This window comes from Acomys russatus, chromosome 2, assembly GCF_903995435.1.
Source record: "Acomys russatus chromosome 2, mAcoRus1.1, whole genome shotgun sequence".
NCBI classification, from domain to species: domain Eukaryota; kingdom Metazoa; phylum Chordata; class Mammalia; order Rodentia; family Muridae; genus Acomys; species Acomys russatus.
In genome coordinates, this window is record NC_067138.1 from 100,263,036 (window position 1) to 100,284,029 (window position 20,994).

At 43.5% G+C, this 20,994-nt stretch overlaps 1 protein-coding gene across 1 annotated transcript in view; it reads left to right on the forward strand.

Annotated features, from left to right (window-relative positions):
- Tek (TEK receptor tyrosine kinase) overlaps positions 1 to 17,883 on the forward strand; it is a 124,414-nt gene extending 106,531 nt beyond the window's left edge. The window contains exons 15-23 of the mRNA XM_051164319.1: positions 224 to 434; positions 2,631 to 2,741; positions 6,533 to 6,723; positions 7,220 to 7,333; positions 10,090 to 10,160; positions 11,018 to 11,058; positions 11,939 to 12,035; positions 16,768 to 16,867; positions 17,641 to 17,883. Of these exons, the coding sequence (XP_051020276.1) occupies positions 224 to 434; positions 2,631 to 2,741; positions 6,533 to 6,723; positions 7,220 to 7,333; positions 10,090 to 10,160; positions 11,018 to 11,058; positions 11,939 to 12,035; positions 16,768 to 16,867; positions 17,641 to 17,715 (1,011 nt within the window). The 3' untranslated portion in view covers positions 17,716 to 17,883. The remainder of the gene's footprint in view (positions 1 to 223; positions 435 to 2,630; positions 2,742 to 6,532; positions 6,724 to 7,219; positions 7,334 to 10,089; positions 10,161 to 11,017; positions 11,059 to 11,938; positions 12,036 to 16,767; positions 16,868 to 17,640) is intronic.
- Positions 17,884 to 20,994: the final 3,111 nt, after the last annotated feature.

Sequence of the window (20,994 nt, forward strand, 5' to 3'; positions counted from 1 at the left end):
GCTTTGCCAGCTTTGCTAATGGACGCACCTCTGTCTGTGCAGCGCCACGGGCAGCAGCCTCATGGCGTGGGGTTGTAGGAGGAGACCTATTTGTACTCCCACACTAGAATTAGCCATGTGATTTATTTTCCACCCGTGTAGATACAAAGCAGAAGATAGTATTCACCTTAGCATGACAAATGCCCTGACACAAAAATGATATTTTTTTTTTGTCTTTTTCCAGAGAGAAGAACCAGCTGTGCAGTTCAACTCAGGAACTCTGGCCCTAAACAGGAAGGCCAAAAACAATCCCGATCCTGCCATTTATCCTGTGCTTGACTGGAATGACATCAAGTTTCAAGATGTAATTGGAGAGGGCAACTTTGGCCAGGTTCTGAAAGCGCGCATCAAGAAGGATGGGTTACGGATGGATGCTGCCATTAAGAGGATGAAGGGTCAGTGGCTGGAAGACAGCCTTTCGCTGGGGCGGGGAGACATCCACTTCCTGCTGAAACTGTCCTGTTGTGGCCATACATTCTCCACACCAGGAGTTGCCCTGGTATCCCATGTGGCGGCTATTGCAGATGATGGGGTTGTTTCCTTTAAGATGAAGCTGTGGTAGATTGCACCAGGGATGTGCATGCTGAGGACAGAGGCAGGAGCCACCCAGACACCAGCGTGCTGCGTCCTGGGGACTTGGGAACGTTGGTGTTCTGACATTTATGGCTCATTTGGGGAAGCGTCACTGATTCTCATCAGGCCCATTCTTGAAACTGAGTGTGCATCAGAGTTACCTAGAAGACTTTCTCAAAAGCAGACTGATACCACTCCTTACCCTCCCCCCTCCTTACACACACCTCTCACCATGCCTATGTATCCTCCACACCCATACACCTTTCACCGTGCCTGTGTGTCCCCCACACCCATACACACACCTCCCACCGTGCCTGTGTGTCCCCCACACCCATACACACCTCCCACCGTGCCTGTGTGTCCCCCACACCCATACACACACCTCCCACCGTGCCTGTGTGTCCCCCACACCCATACACACCTCCCACCGTGCCTGTGTGTCCCCCACACCCATACACACACCTCTCACTGTGCCTGTGTGTCCCCCACACCCATACACACCTCTCACCGTGCCTGTGTGTCCCCCACACCCATACACACACCTCCCACCGTGCCTGTGTGTCCCCCACACCCATACACACCTCCCACCGTGCCTGTGTGTCCCCCACACCCATACACACACCTCCCACCGTGCCTGTGTGTCCCCCACACCCATACACACACCTCTCACCATGCCTGTGTCTCCCCAGCTTCTGATTTAGTAAGTCTGGTCAAGCTCAGGAAATTTGCATCTACGTTTCCATGAGAGGCTGATTTTGTAGGTTTTTATGATTTATGACTGCAGTGTACTAAACCGCAGTGAGAACTGACTTTAAATCTATCCCATGCCATACTACAATTATAACACCAGGAACTAAGTCAAAATATTATCTAAGCTTAGAGATAGTTTCGTTTTGTTCATTTGTCTTTTTTAATTCTTTTCCTTTGATTTTGCTTTGAGATAAACTCTCACTGTGTATCCGAGACTGGGCTAGAACTCACTTTGTAACTAACCTAAAACTCAGGGCAGTCCTCCTATATCGGGGCTATAGGCATCAGCAGTGATATTTTTTAAAAATAAACACAAACAAAAACCTGCTTAATAACTAGAAGTCCTTTCTACTCTGCTAGATGTTTAGGGGACACTGAAATAGCATGGGGAGGTTGCAGTGGTTGGAGCATGGACTCGTGAAATTGGCTTTTATGGCAATCTTGTCTGAACCTGGATTTTCATTTTATGTCTTATGAAAGAGTGAAGCAGCTTAACTGTGTGCCACAACAGAAAAAAATTACACAGGTGAAGTCATAACTTCTAGGCCAATCCACTGAAGGATCCACTAATTAAAACTTTTTTCCCCAAGGCATTGACTATCAGGACCAAAGCTCCAGTGAAGGTCCTGTGGTGGGAACAGGGCACAGGGCCTATTTCCAATCTGTCCATGTGACCAATGCCCACGACCCACCAGAGCATTGGCACACTCTCTGGGCCTGTCTTACAACACACAGAGCCACCAGCACCCCTCCCCTGACCAGGCTTCTTTTCACAAAACAACAACTGCACCCTGCGTTTCACTCAAAGCTGGCCAACTAACATCAAGCAATGGTCTTCTCTCCAGCCCAAACCTGGCATTCTTTTTGTCAAAGTGCCACCAAAGGGATAGGGCAGCAAGACAGGAAAACTGCAGTTTCCTGAATATGCGACAACTCCTAGGAACTGGCCATGGGAGAGCAGTAGTCTCCATGCAGGCATGATTTTGCTTAGAAGGGGGCATGTGTTGGGTTGTGGATTGCTGGTAGAGGGCAAATGAAAGTCAGGGGTATCCTGGAACATCATCCACTGCTCAAAGCCACTCCCAGTAACATTTATCAGGCCAGCTATCAGTGGTGAAGCTGAGAAACTCTGCTCTTTGGGGGTAGAGCTTTCTCAAGCTGATGGTGACTAAATGCACCGGCAGTCAGTCCTGGGGGTGAAGACAGGACAGTTCCCTTTGGGAAGGTGTTAATGAAGCAAACATTACAACCCTTGGCTTTCTTTTCAGAATATGCCTCCAAAGACGATCACCGGGACTTTGCCGGAGAACTGGAGGTGCTCTGTAAACTTGGACACCATCCAAACATCATCAATCTCTTGGGAGCATGTGAACACCGAGGTAAGACACACACACACACACACCACGCCCTGGCAGATTTTAAAAGATAAAACAGGAACATTCCATAACAAAAGGAGGAAAGATAACAATCTCAAAAAACATTGCTTACTTTAAAGCTACAGTTTCAGTCTAAGTATCTGTCTAGTCCCATTGACTGGCTGGTCTGAGTTTATCATCTTAGTGGAGGGAGGGTGCTCAGACTAAATTGGGTATCTGAGTTGGTTTAAATGCTAATGGCTTCTTCTCACCCTTATCCTTACTAACCAAGGGATTTTTTAAAAACCTCATACTGTTACCATAGATGTGTAGGAAGCCTTTGCCACTAGAACAAGCAGACTGTATTGGCTCCTCTGAGTTGAATTTTTTGCTTTGAGTCAAGGTCTCACCACAGGCCAGGTTGCCATGGAACTCACTCTATAGCCCAGGCTAACTTAAAACACAAAGTACTCTCCCTACACTGAGGAATTGGTACTCTACATTTTGAAGGCATGAATACCAGGAAGGCACTGTGATTTGAAAACACTGACAGTGCTTAGTTTAAATAACGACATTAGTTCATCAAGGACAGTTCTAGTTTTAGCCAAAGCATTTTCATTTCAGTTGTATTATAGCCCTACAACTGTTCTGGGTTCCCATATTTTTAAACCTAGGAATTCAAATTTGATTCAAATGCTTGCTACTGTTATGTGCATAATGATCTGTGAAGGAGGTCACAAGGAAAAAAGTATTTTATGAGTTTACCTCTGCATTACTGCTTCATGGATTTATAGTTCTTAGTCTGTGTCTCAACAAAATTCCTCATGGAAAAGTTTGCTTCCATAAAACAGAGAAGCTCCAGTCTGTGTTTATTTATAAACTTGGCATCCTTTTGTTGACTTTCTCAGCAAAAAACATCAACAATAGGAAAGAGATGACTTGTATTTCCTTGATTTATTAAGCTAAAAATATGGGTGTTTAAAGCAATATATCATCCTATGATCCAATAAGGGTGCAATTTCCAAAGCTAGATCATGTCCCTTAGATTAAATAATGAAGTAATGACATTTGCCTTTGAGTTATTTCCTGGAAATAATAACTGTAGTGGGGTAGCAGTGCATTGTGCAGAAGGCTCAGAGCTGGAGTAATGGCGCAATGGTTAAGAGCCCTGGCCGCTCTCGCAGAAGACCCCTCCCACATCCACACGGCAGCTCACAGCCACCTCCAGTTCACACCCACAGCTGGCGGCGTATGACTCCAGTTCCACAAGGATTCTGGCACCTTCTGCTGATCTTCATGGATACCTACACATATGTGGTGTACATACGTTCACTTAAGCATTCACGATACACATAAGCACAGAAGATTTTTTTAAATTCAGACTTTTAAAAACTGAAAATGTGCCTTAATTTTTTTCCCTCAAGACAGGGTTTCTCTGTGTAGCCTTGGCTGTCCTAGACTCACTTTGTAGACCAGGCTGGCTTCGTACTCAGAGATCCACCTGCCTCTGCCTCCCTGAGTTCTGGGATTACAGGTTGTGCACCGCCACACCTGGCTATGTCTTAATTTTTTAAAAATCACGTTATCATATAATTGTTTGTTTCTTGAGAAAGCAAGAAGGCATGCTCATGCCAGGACTTAGAGCTGTTTTTCTTATGACGTAATGGGGCTCAGTGTGGGAATATTTTTCTTTCTTTCATTCTTTTGCCACGCGAGGGAGAGTAAAAATTTTAATTTCTTTAAGTTCCAATCTATTAGACATTTTTAAATGATGATTTGGACACATGTATACACACACACTTGCATGTGTAGAAACACATACACAAGAAAATCACTTTTAAAAAATACTTTCAAGGGGAGGTTTCTTTTTCATTTTTATTCTTCTTTTATACATTACTTCTCTACGGCAGTTTCCTCTCCCTTCCCTTCCCCTGCCCCTCCCACCTTCCCTCTGCCCCAGATCATCCACACCTTCATTTTCCTTAAAAAAAAAAAAAAAAAAAAAAAAGAGCAGGCCTCCCAGGGTTATCAGCTGAACATGGTGTAGCAAATTACAGTGGGACAAGGACAAACCCTCATATCAAGGATGGACAAGGCAACCCCATAGGAGGATAAGGGTCCTAAGTGCAGGCCAAAGAGTCAGAGATACACCTGCTTCCACTGTTAGGAGTCCCACAAGGACACCAAGCTACACAACCAAAGTGTATATGCAGAGGACCTATAAGACTCCCTGCACTCTACTCAAAGTTTGCCTGTGAGTCTCAGCGTCTGCTTCGACTCGCTGGGTGGAGTCTTTCCGGGGGCCTCTATGGTAGGCTCCCTTCCTGTTCCTTCTCTTCAGCTGCTTCTGGTGTCTACTCTGTTTGCCCTTCTTCTTTAGCTTCTTTATGTCTGTGTATTGTAGTGTGGTTACCCTGCATTATGTGGCTAATATCCCCTTATAAGTGAGTGTATAGCATGCATGTCTTTCCGGGTCTGGGTTACCTCACTCAGGAGGATTGTCTCTAGTTCCATCCATTTGCCTGCAAAGTTCAAGATTTCCTTGTTTTTGATATCTGAGTAGTATTCCATTGTGTAAATGTACCAGAGTTTCTTTATACATTCTTTGGCTGAGGGACATCTAGGTTGTTTCCAGATTCTGGCTATTACAAATAAAGCTGCTACAAACATAGTTGAGCAAATGTCCTTGTTGTATGGTGGAGCATCTTTTGGGTGTATGCCCAGGAGTGGTATGGATGGGTCTTGAGGTAGAGTTATTCTTAATTTTCTAAGAAAGCACCAAATTAATTTCCATAGTAGTTGTACAAATTTGCACTCCCACCAGCAGTGGAGGAGTGTTCCCCTTTCTCCACATCCTCAACAGTATGTGCTTTCACTTGAGGTTTTGATCTTAGCCATTCTGGCAGGTATAAGATGGGATCTCAGAGTTCAGACCTATACGGAGTCTGTGATGTCATATAAGTTTCTGTGAGCGCCTATGATCCCAGGTCAGCTGATTTTGTGTGCTGTGTTCTAGTGGTGTCCTCTACCCTGCTGTCTCCTATAGTTTATCCTTCTCCTCTTCTGTGGGGTTCCCTGGCTCTGCCTAGTGTTTGGCTGTGGGTGTCTGCAATCTGCTCCCATCAGTTGCTGGACAATGCCTCTCTGATGACATTGGGCTAGGCACTGATCTATGAGTGTGGTAAAGTATTATTAGGAATCATTTCATCGATTTTTTTTTCAGTAGTCTTTGTATATATCTTGGGTCTCTGGGCGGTCTAGCCTCTTGTTCCTGGCCATCCGGGTAGTGTCAGGCATGGGCTCCCTCTTGTGGCATGGGCTTTGAGTTGGACCAGTCCTTGGTAGGCCACTCCAGTTGGACCAGTCCTTGGTAGGCCACTCCTACAAGTTTTGTGCCACCATTATTCCGGCACATTGTGTTTAGCCACTGGTGCACTGTTGCTGGAGATACAGACCGGGGTGACGTTCCTGGCCTGTATAGCTGCTTGAATGAAGTAAAAGACCTCTGTGGATGGTCCTGGGGAGGAGAATGCCTTGAGTTTCTTGCCATAGGGTTATGAAGTTGATGGAAGCATTGCAGGAAGGAATGGGGTAGAAGAAGGAGTGGAAAAGAAAGAGAGTTCAGGGCTGGTTCCCTAAACATCTGTGGGTCAGTATCCCTCACCTCCCTCCTGTCCTAGCATCATTACTAGATGTGTCTCTTTTGATCAGAATGGGGTTGTAAGCCAACCCTCTATACCACAGCACACCTTGAAGATTCCACAGATGTCAAGCCAGGCTAAGATGTCTGTCTCTCTCTTGTTCCTTCCCTGCAGGCTATTTGTACCTAGCCATTGAGTATGCCCCACATGGAAACCTCCTGGATTTCCTGCGTAAGAGCCGAGTGCTAGAGACAGACCCTGCCTTTGCCATTGCTAACAGCACAGCTTCCACACTGTCCTCCCAGCAGCTTCTTCACTTTGCTGCGGATGTGGCCCGGGGGATGGACTACTTGAGCCAAAAGCAGGTTTGTTCCAAGAACCTTGCCGTGGACACCTTTCCATGCAGATCCCCCTGAAGGGCTCTAATGTGTTTGGATAGTTTCCCATCACCCTTTCTTCTCTGGTCCCTTCTCAGTCTCTCTGAATCTAAAAAATTGATACTATTCCATCCATGTAAAAATAACTCAGTTCCCAGTACGGACAGTATTATTTCCCTAGGGGATTTAAAAACATGTGTTAATGAGGTGCACTGATCTTATCATACTGAGTTTTGCCCCTAAATAACAGCAACAACAGAGGCTCCACATCGCTGTGGAAAGTCCTGTACTTCCTCCTACCCATAAAATGATCCTTACAAGGTGTGGGGAGTCACTTGACAGAACCTGCCATCTGAGAGTTGTGGAGAGGCGCTTTAAGGGACCTGGATTCCACAGACCTTGTATAACCCTTTTCACGGTGTCGTTTCCTGTGTATTCTCTACCAAGCATTATGCTGAAGATACATGATTCTTTAAATTTTTAGTTTATCCACAGGGACCTGGCTGCCAGAAACATTTTAGTTGGCGAAAACTATATAGCCAAAATAGCGGATTTTGGATTGTCACGAGGTCAAGAAGTGTACGTGAAAAAGACAATGGTAAGTTCTGAACACAGAGGCCCTCGCTCTCTCCCTCTCCCTGTCATTGCTCTGGGCGACTGAAGTGTCTGGCAGTGTCCCCAAGGATATTGTGCAGCCTAGTCCACATTCTTTCACATTTGAGTTTCTATCATGATAGTCAGTCCCCTTAGCAGTCTCTTGGTCTTGTGGATGGAAGAATTTTAAAGTAGACCCAGAAGGGAACAAAAGGACAACTTGTTAAATTAAAAAGATGGGTGGTGGGCTGGAGAGATGGCTCAGTGGTTAAGAGCACCACCTGATCTTCCAGAGGTCCTAAGTTCAATTCCCAGCAACCAGCAACCACATGGTGGCTCACAACCATCTTTAATGTGATCTGGCGCCCTCTTATGGCATTCAGGTGTACATGCAGATAAAACACTGATATACATTAAATAAATATTAAAAAAAAAAAAATAATAAAAGATCGGCAGTGCCCTGCATGGTAGGGTGAATGTGTTGGAGGAAGAAGTGGAAGAGAAGGAGAGAAAATGCTACATCTTAATTGAGTACAAGTAAAAGAAACACCTTTAGAGATCAAGGTCAGGCACCCAGAGCTTTGTTTCCTGTAACTTTTATTGAACAGGACAAGAAATTGCCCTCCTCTAAGGTGGTGTGGCCCTTGGGAATGCAAGTAATACACCTATCTCTCAGGAAATATATGACCATATTATTTATTTGGCTAAGCCTTGTAGTCAGCTCACAGTGGCTCTGGGTGGGCTGGAGCTAAGAATGTAGCTCAGCAGGGGAGTAACAGCTGGCTGCACTCACTTACCTTAAGCTTTGCAGCCTCTGAGAAGCCCTGACATTGGTTCACCTTTATCTGGCAATTTGCTGCAGGCAGTGAATGGGTCTTCATTACACACCGAAGGGCCAGTGTGGAAAAATAAGTTACAAGGATATTAGAGATTTCCCAGTTTAGTGCTTGGTATCTGCCTCTCCATTTTTAAAAATGCGGCACTAGTTGGACTCAGTGGATTGTTTTTAAAAATAATAACAGATAAACATAGAATTAGCAATTACAACAGTCCAACACCCAACGTACAGGAACACATATGTGTGGGAGCACAAAGAAACTCCCTGAGCCAACCCTGAGGCCAGTCCTGGAGGGTTTCCTGGAGGAGATCAGCCCCGAGTAACAGTGAATATTGAGTTGATATTGGATACAAAGATGAAGCACGTGAGCCGGAAGACAGGCAGGGCTGTTACAGAAGTCTGGAACCAAAGAGAGCACTGAGTCTTGAGGGGAAATTATAAAGTACAGTAAAGAAGAAGATTCAAGTTCAAGGTTGGAGGAGGCGGCAGGGTCTGGAGGCTCCTTGAATTCCAGTCAAGGGCTTTAAAACTCAGCTAAGGATGTGTGATCTTGGGGTGCAGATACTAAAGAATGTATTTGAAGGGAACGATCCACGTATGCAAATGAGTCCTTTAAAGCAGTCATCCTGTGTAGAGAACAGGCTGTTAAAGGCTGAGGCCTATTGCGCAGGGAGCTCGCGGAAAAAGGATGCTATTGCTGGGCAGGGGCTCAGTCAAGGTGACAGGGACAGCAAGAGTGGGCAGAGTCCAAAGAAGCCAAATACAGAAAACCTGAAAGCACACATGGGACCTTTGGCAGTATGGAGGCCAAGGCCTGTGGGGTTGGGAGGAGAGAGAGCAGCTACATGTGCACGTAATTTCCATCCCATGGCTGCGATGCAAGCGTATGCAAGCGTGAGCCAGAACAGCAGGTGGGAGATTTTTGGCCAAATTGACATGGAAAGAAGGAAGATGTGAGTGTGAGGGAGAACATGGGATGAGCTGATAGAGGAGAGGACCCTTTTGAGTACAAACTACAAAATCCCCATTTGGGACTTAGAGCCATTCTACAAAGGACTGGAAGAGGACCTCACACTCAGAATCACCCCTAAGACTGGAGGGCAGTCCCAGGAAGGGCAGCTCCGGGAAATGCCCGCAGAGGCAGGCTGAGGAAGATCCCCAAAGCCCTTCTAGGCTGACATGGTACTGTGGAAAGTTTGGGCATATCTCTGGAAGAGGGAAGAAAGGAGAAATAGATCTCTTTAACAGTGAGCCATATAATTTCAGGGTTGCCTAGGAATCCCCCAAATGATATAGAATTTGAGGGAAGTAGGGACAAAGTTTCACAAAATCCAAGCTACATCTCATTTTACCCAGCCTGAATCCAGTAAGACACTAAATGAACTATTTACTTGTAGCCTAAAATATTTTCTTTCCTGGCCCATCTGATGCTTAAGGGAACCCAGACAAGCCCACATCTGGAAATCACTCATTGCTTTAATAAGATGGTTTCTCCACCTCGGCCCCCATGCACACTATCTGCCCCTCACATGACAGCTGCACTCTCAGTTTCTGTGCCTGTGAGCGCCCTGAGAAGCTACAGCTGAATGACTCTCAAATATTCACATTCACATAGACTCAGATACCCTAGGGCAAAGCTTACACTAGTTGCATGTCTTTGAATTACAAAACATGTCTGTCGTTGGAAAATCATAAAACTGAGGCTCCCTAAGTATGTTGTACTTATGTCTATTTCTTTTATGTTTCTTTTTGTTGTTTTATTTTTCAAGACAGGGTTTCTCTGTGTGGCCTTGGCCATCCTAGACTCGCTTTGTAAACCAGGCTGGCCTCAAACTCACAGGGATCTGCGCCACCACACCTATCTGTGCCTGTGTCTAAACACAAAGTCTTTTCTAAGTGACGTCTCACTCTGTTCTCTCCAGGGAAGGCTCCCGGTGCGCTGGATGGCAATTGAGTCACTCAACTATAGTGTCTACACAACCAACAGTGACGTGTAAGTAAGCATCTTACTGCTAAAGATTTTTTTCCTAAAAATGTATATACTTGGCATCAATTCTAAAGGGAAGCAGGAACACCCTGTACCTCTAAGGCAGGGGAGGGGAGGGAGGGGGGCATAAACTCAAAGGAAATGAAGCCATAGTGCAGAAGTTTCCAGTGTAAAATCACAAGTCTCAGGTTTGAGGGTGGCTTCACCCATCACATGCAGACATCAGGTGATGAACTCATGTCCTCTACAGAGAGAAAGGGCATAGGGACCTCCCCATGATTCCATTTCCTGGACCTAGCATAGAGGAAGCAGCCTAGACTAGTGATGGGGATGTCTTCCTGCAGCCTGCTATGACAAGTCATCTTGCCTTGTCCACTCTTGGCAGGAAGGAGAAGGTGAGGCCAGGATGTGGGAATGCTTGTCCCAGAGGCCTTACTTAGGTCTGGGGGAGGAGAAGACTGCACTGACTATGTCCTCCCTGCGGCCAGGTGCATCACCAGGGTGCTCCCACCTCTGGAAGAATATCCTTAGGGGTCCCACATCTTGAATAGTTAATACTGACCATTCAGGGGTTAGATGGCAGAGAAGGGACCAACTCCTAGCTGCCTGGTATGGAATTTATGATTTTCTACAGTAGCACTTGTGTTCTCTGCTTACTGGGTTAAGAGGTTTGGAGAAATGAGCCGCTTTTCCTGCTGTGACCCTTTACTAACCTGTTGTGTGTCAGGCCTCACCCTGGAAAGCATTTCCTCCTTTAATAAAAGGATTCTCATCAGGGTTTGGGGCAGGGGGCTGGGGGTGGGCAGAAACTTGAGTGGTTACCCTATTATCTGACCACTTGTTTTATGCTGCTCCTTCTGCAGATGGTCCTATGGTGTACTGCTCTGGGAGATTGTTAGCTTAGGTAAGTATTTAATTTACCCATCAGGTCAAACACTGTGCAAAGGGCATGGACCCTCTAGAGCTTCCTCGGAACCTAATTTTCCACAGGGCATTATTCGATTCTGCTAATGCCAGCAGGTGGGGCCTGAAAATAAGAGCGTTTCTGGCAGATGAGTATGATCGTCCACGCCTCTCTCCCTAAGGCAATACATTGACATCATACTCAATACTAACGGCCTTATGGCTGTGAGCCTCGCTGTAAATTCTTCCTGCCTCTGCATAGATGTCAACGAGCTATAACAAGTGACCCATGAGACTCTAGGTAGATGTGATGCAGCAGTAACAGCCCCGTTCTAAACGTCATTTAGCATCATGGGCAAAAGCACACGCCCCAAACTCAACATTTCATGTATAACATGACACTGGTCTTATAAATTCATATTTTTAAATTGTAAAGAGCGATATTGAAAAATAATGAAAGTTATTATAGGATTTTCCTTCCTTTGGTTTTATATTCCAAGTCTTTCTACAATAAGTAGATAGCTTTTCTAATCTAAGCTGTATCGTAACTGTTGCTGAAAACTAGGAATTGCACATGGGCTTTTAGTATGGAAAAATGAAATGTCATTGGTACATGAGATGAGCTCAGCACAGCTGACTCGGGGGGGAGGAATGGAGTGGTAGTGTGAGGGGAGACGCCTTGGTGGGGGTCCCCACTGAAGGAGTGGTAGCATTGTGGTCAATGCCGTAAGTCCAGCCTGGTGCACAGTGAGGTTGCAGAGAGAGGCACTTAGTGGGACTGCCCTTTCTTTATCCTCTGCCTCCTCACTGCTTAGCGCTGGGGCAGGAAACACGGCCTTCTGTGCCAGTGGGACTCACGGGCCCTACTTCCTGTGTTCCAGGAGGCACCCCCTACTGCGGCATGACGTGCGCAGAGCTCTATGAGAAGCTGCCCCAGGGCTACAGGCTGGAAAAGCCCCTGAACTGTGACGATGAGGTGTAAGTCGGGCCTTGCTGAGGCTTTCTTCCCCTTCTTCCATGTGACTCTAATGGAGCCGCCATTAGCTACGGTAGCACATCCATATTGAGATCTCTAGAAAAAGGAGAGTTCTGCTAGTGGGACCACTGTGTGATGGGCAGGGAGCAGCCGCTTTCCTTGCGACTCACATCTAGGAGGGCTGTTAAGGTACAGCTCTGGAGACGGGTGACACGAGGAAGGACAAGGACAGAAGGAAGAGTGTGAAATACACAAAATTGTTCATGAACAGGTGCGCGCAGACTTTTCATTCAGGTTGCGGTAGCGATTTCAGAGTCACTTCACTAAGCAGCGACTTGTTCACAGTGTTGCTTCTTTTGAGATTATTTTTCACAAGAAAGAACAATGTTAGTGGCGCCTCAAGAGTGCTGGGAGTATCCAGGCATGGTGGCGCACACTTTTAATCCCAGCACTCTGGGAGGCAGAGGCAGGCAGATCTCTGTAAGTTCGAGGCCAGCCTTGTCTACAAAGTGAGCCCAGGACAGCCAAGGCTGCTACATAAAGAAACTCTGTCTCAGGGGGAAAAAAAAGAGTGCAAGGAGTAAGGTTAAACAAACAAGTCATTTTTAATACTTCTAAGGGAGAAGGAGATACTAATTTTCTCCTGGTACAAGAGGCATGAATGTACGTTACCCTGGGCAGAAATGTATGATCAAGAGCCTTCAAGAAAATATGAATACATTCTGGAATGAAGCTGTAAAAACATAGGTGAATGAAAGAAAAGAATTGAGACTATGAAAGTGGAATTTTGTAAAACAAGATACTTTGAAGAAAGGCCAAAATGAAATGAGGAAAAGTGAAAATGAGATAAATCCTGAAATGAAAATATCAGGAATTCAACTGAAAGCTTGGAGGAAAGTCTTGCCAATAGATTGCATCAAGTGGAAGACAGATCATTAGTCTTGAAGACGTAGAAGAATTGAATCACTCAATTTAAAAATGTGGTACGCCTTAAAACAATCAATCAAAAACAACGACCAAGGAAGAGAACAAAAAAAAAAAAAAAACAAAGGATCAAACCTACTAAATCATTGGAATAAAAAGGAGAAGAGACCCGAGTTGAAGGTACAAAATTTTTTGTTTCTTTGTTTTTGTCGGTTTTTTGGTACAACCCCTGGTTGTCCTGGAATGCACTCTGTAGACCAGACTAGTCTCAAACTCACAGAGATCTGCTTGTCTCTACCCCGCAAGTGCTAGGATTAAAGGCATGTGCCACCACTGCCTAGCCTAGAAAATGTTTTTAACATAATCAAATAAAAAAATTCCCCAAATCTAAGAAAGAGGTGCCTATCTAGGTACCAAAGTCACATTGAACACGAAGCAGACAGGACTAGAAAGGACACACCCCACATCATACAACAGTCAACACATTAAATGCACAGAAACAAAGGACACTGAAAGCTACAAGAATGAAAGATCAATCCATACATACAGAAGGGCTCATCAGAACAATAGCCAATGTTCCCATGGATACTAAGAAGCCAGAGGGACCTGGATGGATGTTCTACACGTTATAAGAAGTAGCTCCAGCAAAGAGTTCTATAGCAGGCAAAACTTTCAGTCAAAATTGAAGAATAAAGGAAAACATCACATGATAAAGATATTTAAAGAATACATGACTGATCCATCTGTACAGAGGATATTAAAATGAATATGTAGGTCTGAAGAGAAGCTTAAACACACCCACGAGGGCACAGGGAATTTAAAAAATGTCAGAATGTTAAATCAAAAGACACATACTAAACCCCACAAAAAACAACAAAATAACAGGAACTAATAAACACTGTTTAACAACAATGATTAATATTGTCAGTATCAACTCCCCCAATTAAAAAAAAAAACACACAAACTAACAGACTATGTTTAAAAACAGGATCCAGGGCTAGCGTGCTAGCTCAGATGTTAAAGAAAAAGACTTTAAACCAAAAAGACAAGAAACCAGAATTCATCGTTTTGCTATATTTAGGAAACAAATCTCACCATCAACAATAAATACTACCACGGGTAAAATGATGAAAAAAGCATTTCAAGAAAATGTAACTAAGAAACAGTCCTTACTCTAATCTGACGACATATTCTTCAAACCGAAATTGTTCTAAGAGGGACACTTCATACTTACTAAATCAATGTTTCTCAGCCTTTCTAATGCTGTGGCGCTTTAATAAAGTGCCTCATGTTGTGGTGACCCCAACCATAAAATTAATTTAATTTCTACTTCATAACTGTAATTTTACTACTTTTCTGAATCCTAATGTAAATATCTGTGTTTTCTGATGATCTTAGTTGACACCTGTGAAAGGGTCATTCAACCCCCAAAAGGCTCATATGACCCACTGGTTCAGAACTACTGCAATAAAGAAAAAACTACCAAAAGGATGTTATAGTCCTAAACATATACATGTCAAACACAGAAGCACCTGATCTCATAAAAGAAATTCTATCGGCTCTTAGGACACTAATTAACCACAGCACAGTGACAGTGGGTGATTTTGATACCCCTCTGCCATCAATAGGCAGATCAGTCAGGAATTCTGAAGATAAGACATCATAAGTCAAATGGACCTAGAAGATACCTACAGAACATTCCACTCAAACATTAAAGAATATACATTCTTCTCAGCAGCCCATGGAACTTTCTAGGACACATAGCAAGTCTTACCAAATACAGTAAAACTGAAATCACATCTTGCATTCCTTCTGGCCACAATGGACTAAAGTTGGATCTGCAATTGAAACAACAGAGAGTGCAAAAAACAAAGCAAAACAAACAACCCCCCACTATTCTCAATGGTAATTGGGTCAAGAAGGAAGTTAAAAAAAATCTAGCACTGTACCAAAAAATGAAAACATAACATATCAAAATCTACTGGAAACAATGAGGAAAATCAAAAGAAGAAGGTTTAAGTGCCAACATCAAAAGAGTTTTAGAGAAGTCAACTCAATAACTTAACAATGTAACTGAACCTTGTAAAAATAAGAACAAACAACATCTGGAAAGAGCTAATAAAAATCTGGGCTGAAATTAATGAAATATAAATTTAAAAAATCCACAAAGAATCAACGCAATAAAGAGGTGATTCTTTGAAAAGATTATCAAGATGGACAAACCTTTAGCCAAATTAGTCAAGAGAGGTAGGGTAAGAATCTAAACTAATAAATTAGAGATTGAAAGGGAGACATTGCAACAGACACCGAGGAAATTTCAGAGAATTATAAGGACATAGTTCAAAGTTTACAGTTTTACATCAAACTGTGCAATTGAAAAGAAACAGGTGAATTTCTAGACACACACAGACCTACCAAAGTTAAACCAAGATGAAGTAAATAATTTCAAGAAACCTATAACATCCAATGAGACAGAAGGTGGAACAAGATAGATGATAGAGCAAGAAAGGGATGGTGGTTCTCAGTGTTTCAGGCCTTAGCTAGAGCAATTGGACAACTGAAATAAATAAAGGAGATATGGGTAGAAAAAGAAGAAACCAAAGTGTCCTTAGTTGCACATGGTGTGCTTTTATACTTGTGTTGATAGTTTAGCTTGTGTCGAGTTGACATAAAAGTCATCTGAGAGGAGAGAACCTAAATTAAGAAAATGTCTCTATAAGACTGAGCTGTACACAAGCTTCTAGGGAATGTTCTTGTTAGTTATTGTGAGTGGTGTCATTCCTAGACTGATAGACTTAAGTTCTGTAAGGAAGCAGCACCCTCCATGGCCTCTGCATCAGCTCCTGCCTCCAGCCTCCTGCCCTCACTACTTTTGGTGATGTACTGTTATTTATAACTGTGGGGGAAATAAACCCTTTCCTTCCCAAGGTGCTTTTTGTTATGGTGATTCACTACATCAATATTAACCATAAATAAGACAATACATAAAAGACACTAAAAAGGCCACCAAAAAGCTACAATGGAAAAAGACATTTTAAAAAGTAGCAGAATACCAAATCAGCCTACAAAAATCAGTAACCATCCAATATACAAGGACAAATATACTGAGAAATAAATAAGGGAAGCAACACAATTCATAATAGCCTCAAAAATATTTTAGAGAAAAATCTATCCAAGAAAATGAAAGACAGTACAATGAGTACTTTAAGATACTGAAGATAGAAATTGAAGAAAGACACCAGACAATGGGAAGATTGGTAGATTTAATATTATCAAGATACCTATTTCAAAAGCAATCTACAGACACAATGAAATATCCATCAAAATTCCAGTACAAATGATTATATAACATACTAATTGTATGCATATTGAATTATATATTGAATTATCTATGGATGTATATATTTCTCACTGTTCTGATCACAGTGCCAGCAGAGTTGTCTGGTGTCTGTGAGAGTTTTCCTGGCATTTCATCAGGGGAACTAATGCTTTAGAAAGGTGATATTCCAAAAGAAATGCTGCTACACACAGATACGTCAGTTCATTTCGCATGGCTACAATATCCAAGATCAAGGTCCTAAAGGAATGGTGGCTAGTCTGCAGTACATCGACAATGCAGAAAGGTGGTGTGGGTTTGGAGGAGGAGAGGAAGGCACTAAAAATTTCCTAGGTAGAGTGCATGTCTTTTATGCCTGACAACACCATGACCTTACATCCCTCAGTGACTAATTTTCTTTTTTCTACTCCCCATGCTAAGGCTTCCTCAGGCCTGAAGCTCAGAGTTAATCCTGTCACTCTTTATGTTCAAAGGTATGATCTAATGAGACAATGCTGGAGGGAGAAGCCTTATGAGAGACCGTCATTTGCCCAGATATTGGTGTCCTTAAACAGGATGCTAGAAGAACGAAAGGTGAGCACAGTTTGATGCAGGTACCATTTCCCTAGAACTTGTGATGTGCCCAAGGTGATCTCTAAAAAGCCACTGATACAATTCAACAAGCTATTCTAAGGATAGCCTTAGGCATTACAGGAACATAACAGAAAGGTGTTCCATCTTTGAGGAGTTAGAAGTTAGGGGAAAACAAGATTTCTATGTAAGATATAGTCACTCATACATACAATAAAATACAACCTACAAATTGTCTATTAGAGCTGGAAGAAATCTTATTCATGTAGCCTGGCCCTTTAATTTTATAGATGAAGAAACAAAGATGTTAAGTGACTTGGCCAAGAATGCACAGACAACAAAGTCTGACTTACAGTTCACTGTTTGGAGGGTAAGCAAGTCTATTGAAACATTTTAAAAGTAGTTGCCTGTATTAATTTAGGGGTCAACAGACAAGTAAATCTAGGTTAGTGAAACAGATGATTCATGTAGGGAGAGACGAAGATTAAGTGTTGTCAGGGGAAGGAAGCCTAGACTAGTTGACATCATAGGAGAGGCCTAAGAGATACCAAAGGTTCTCAGAAACTAAGGCTAGGAAGAGGAGGGGATTTTTATTTAGAAGCCAAGAGATGAAATTCAGAAAAACAAAACAGAAAAAAACCACCAAATACACAGGAGTGAGAGCAGAAAGTGTCTCCCTAGCTATGAAAGATAAAACAAAGCCAGGGCACTGATCTAAGTGCTGCCGCTGAGGCAGAAGCAGTGCAGTGTACTCTGATCCTTTCTCGTTCTTTCAGACATACGTAAACACCACACTTTATGAGAAGTTTACCTATGCGGGAATTGACTGCTCTGCCGAAGAAGCAGCCTAAAGTGGAACCTTCCTCCTCAGTTGGCATCTTCCCCGTCAATGGCAGGAGAGCGGCTTCATGCATGCACTAAGCAAGCAACCCTCGGCCAAGAGACACGATATGAAAGTGTATATATTGTGCTATGTGTTTGGGACCCTCAACATAAAGCTTGTGTGGATCTGTAGTGCATTCTGACTCTCATATGACTGTATATACTGCTTGGAATAAGAATGTGCTGAGATCGGAATGCCTGTTCGTGGTTTCATATAATATATTTTTCTAAAAACATGGGTTGCACAGGAGAGAGTGAGTACAAATACTGTAATGCATAATTTGTTATTGTCCTAGATACTTTTTGATATTTACCTCTTATAACTGAATGCTATAAAAGTGTTTTGCTGTGCACACATAAAATACTGTTAATTAGCTTAACAATTCCCTTGACAGCACAGAAAGAAAAGTGACGCAAATGTACGAATTATTTTAGATGTAGGTTACTACTCAAGAGGCTGAACATGAACGATCCAAGTAGCAGAAAAGAGGAGCTCTCGGTTCTGCCCTCACCTACAGAAGCCAGTTCATTGCTCATGCGACAGTTTGTCCGGTGGATTTTACAGCATGCAAATCATTCCAAAATGTTAACATCTAAAAACTTTCTTAGGAGAAAAGAACCTCTAGAGAGATATAAGTAAGGTCAAAAAACAAATTGGCGGGACTTATATTTAGTTTCTCTAGTAGTCTGTTGTATATTTTAAGAAGTAAAACTAGGAATTTAGGAGTGATGTGTGACACTTGTGACATGAAGTTACTGTTCCCACGTGTATCGCACACTGTAGAAGTTTGTAGTTTGAATAATTTGTGAATTTACTATTGAAGCAATGGTCACCGGCTGCGCTGGTTCCTCATATAGGTGAATAAACATCTTGTCTACCCATATTCTGTCCAGGAGTGTATCTCAAAAATATATTTTTTGGAAATAAATATTTTAGGAAGATGTCTTAAGATGCATGGAGTTTGAGTATATTACCCAGGACAGGGATGCAAAGCACACAAGGCTCCTCATCACTACCTCCTAATTCATTGTCTTGTCTTGGGGAAGTAGACTCCCAGCTGCAGCCTAGTGTGGCTCAAATACTAGGAACTAGAATTAGAATCTCTTGCAATTGTTTTCACTGTTATATATATTTAGAAATGGACAGGTAACTCACTGTACCCCAGATATGTCGGTTTTCACAACAGCATATTTAAGACAACACACCACAGGAACAGTACTGTCACCAGCATATAGTTTACTTAACTAAATGGAAACTTGAATTTAAAAAATGTGAGATCAACCTGGGCATGGCGGCTCATGCCTTTAATCCCAGCACTTGGGAGGCAGAGGTGGGTGCATCACTATAAGTTTGAGGCCAGCTTGGTCTACAAAGCAAGTTCAGGAACGCCAGGACTACAAGAGAAACCCTGTCTTGAAAAACAAAACAAAGTAGGCGAGCACTCAGCCTTCATCCCTCCAGATAAACACTAATCCAGAGAGCTGTTGATGAGCCAGGAGGAGGCCGGAGAAGAACCCAGGGCACATTAAAGGATCTGCAACAGCGTAGTGGAGAAAAGCCAGAGTATCCACATGACCATTTCAGATGACAGGTGGGGACAGAAGATACTATTCATAGCAGCCATGTGACAGGGACCCTTGGGACCCCCAGCAGCCAGCTCTGCAGAAAATATGGACAAGTCTTGCCACCAAGAAGGAAGAAAGAGGAGGAGAGAGGGTGAGAGGTTGATTTTCTTTCATGCCAAGAAGTAACTGACTTTTTAGCACTGTAGAAAAAGTTACTCCAAACTCACTCAGCCCTTGACCCACAGTTGTTCTCCATCCTGGACTCCGTAGCTATAAAAATCTCCATCACCACAGCAAGGGAGTTCAGGCTCCAGGCACTGAACCTAAGCCCTCAAGCTTGCCTCCGCTCACACAGCTCAGCCACTGTGCAGCATTCAGCTCCATCTAGACCCCAGAGCTGCCGTTAGCACGTGTCCCTGTGTCCCATTCTTGTTCCCTGGCCACAGCCCGAGCCCTCATTATTCAAATTCATAATGTGGCACCGTGAGTGCCTGTGGCCAAGGCACCAGTACAGCTGCTCCCTCCAGCGCCAGAGTGATGGGTGGTCCATGCAAATATGCCTGAGGTTTGGGCCTATTACATATGTCTCATAGGCACCACTCATCACATACAAATGCAACTACAAAATGACACACCAAGCACACTTGCTGCCCAATGGCAACCACTCAGCTACAGTTTCACCCACAGGAGAGAAGGATGTCAAACAGTAGCAGGCATTACCACCGAAGATGCCGGGAACACCTCCATCCAGCATTGTGGAAGAATCATGTCAGCTGTTGAAAAGCCTCCTGATTTTCCTCAGCACCAAGCAAGTGCCACTAACAAAACAATGACAACAGGCCATAGCGGTGCAGTTACTGATGCTAGGGATTCTGTGCCCCGTCCACCAAGTTCCCCTGTAACTTCCTGCAGGGACTGCCTTTCCACAGCAAAGCAGGTACATAAAACCTGCAGAGGAAGAGAGCTTCCCCTAAGTGCTGGTGTCATAAACAGAAAAGAAACATGAAAAACCAAAGAGGCCAAACATTAACAAAGTAACCCAATTTTCTTGTAGTTGATTCCAAAGACACATATGTGCTTCCTAGCAAAGGATTAAAAATGACATTTTTAAAGGAATGTCTTTATAGTACAAGAAAACATGGGAAAGTGACACAATGGAACTGGGAAACAGAAATCTAGGACACAAATACATACATGTAAGCGTATGACTCAGATACTGAAATGTACAGTGAATGAACTGGGAATCTGAGAGGGTATCAAGCACAGTAGCTTCAGCACACTAATTAAAAACTGTAAAAGTAACTTTATTCTCCTGGCTCAGCTGCTGTCTGGGAGGCTTACTGCTTCCTTCTCCTAAACCTGCCTAGTCCTGGAAGCTTCTAGCCTCCATACTATCTATCCTAGGCCTTGACTGTTTTCAGCCTCTGAGACTTACTGCTTAATAAGCTGCTTCAACAAACACTGTTTTACAAAAATAACTTCAACACTCTGCTAGTAGGGGTCTCAGCTAGAGTCACACCCATATCCTCCTGGAGCCTACCCTGTCATAGGTCTCCAGCTTGTCTCAGAGATGCCCCCACCCACAGTCACTCTTCTTTCTGCAAGCCCTCTGTCCACCAGCCCCCACTCTCCCCACATCAGATCTCCATTTCCCTCAACTACTCCCTCTCCTATACTGCTCA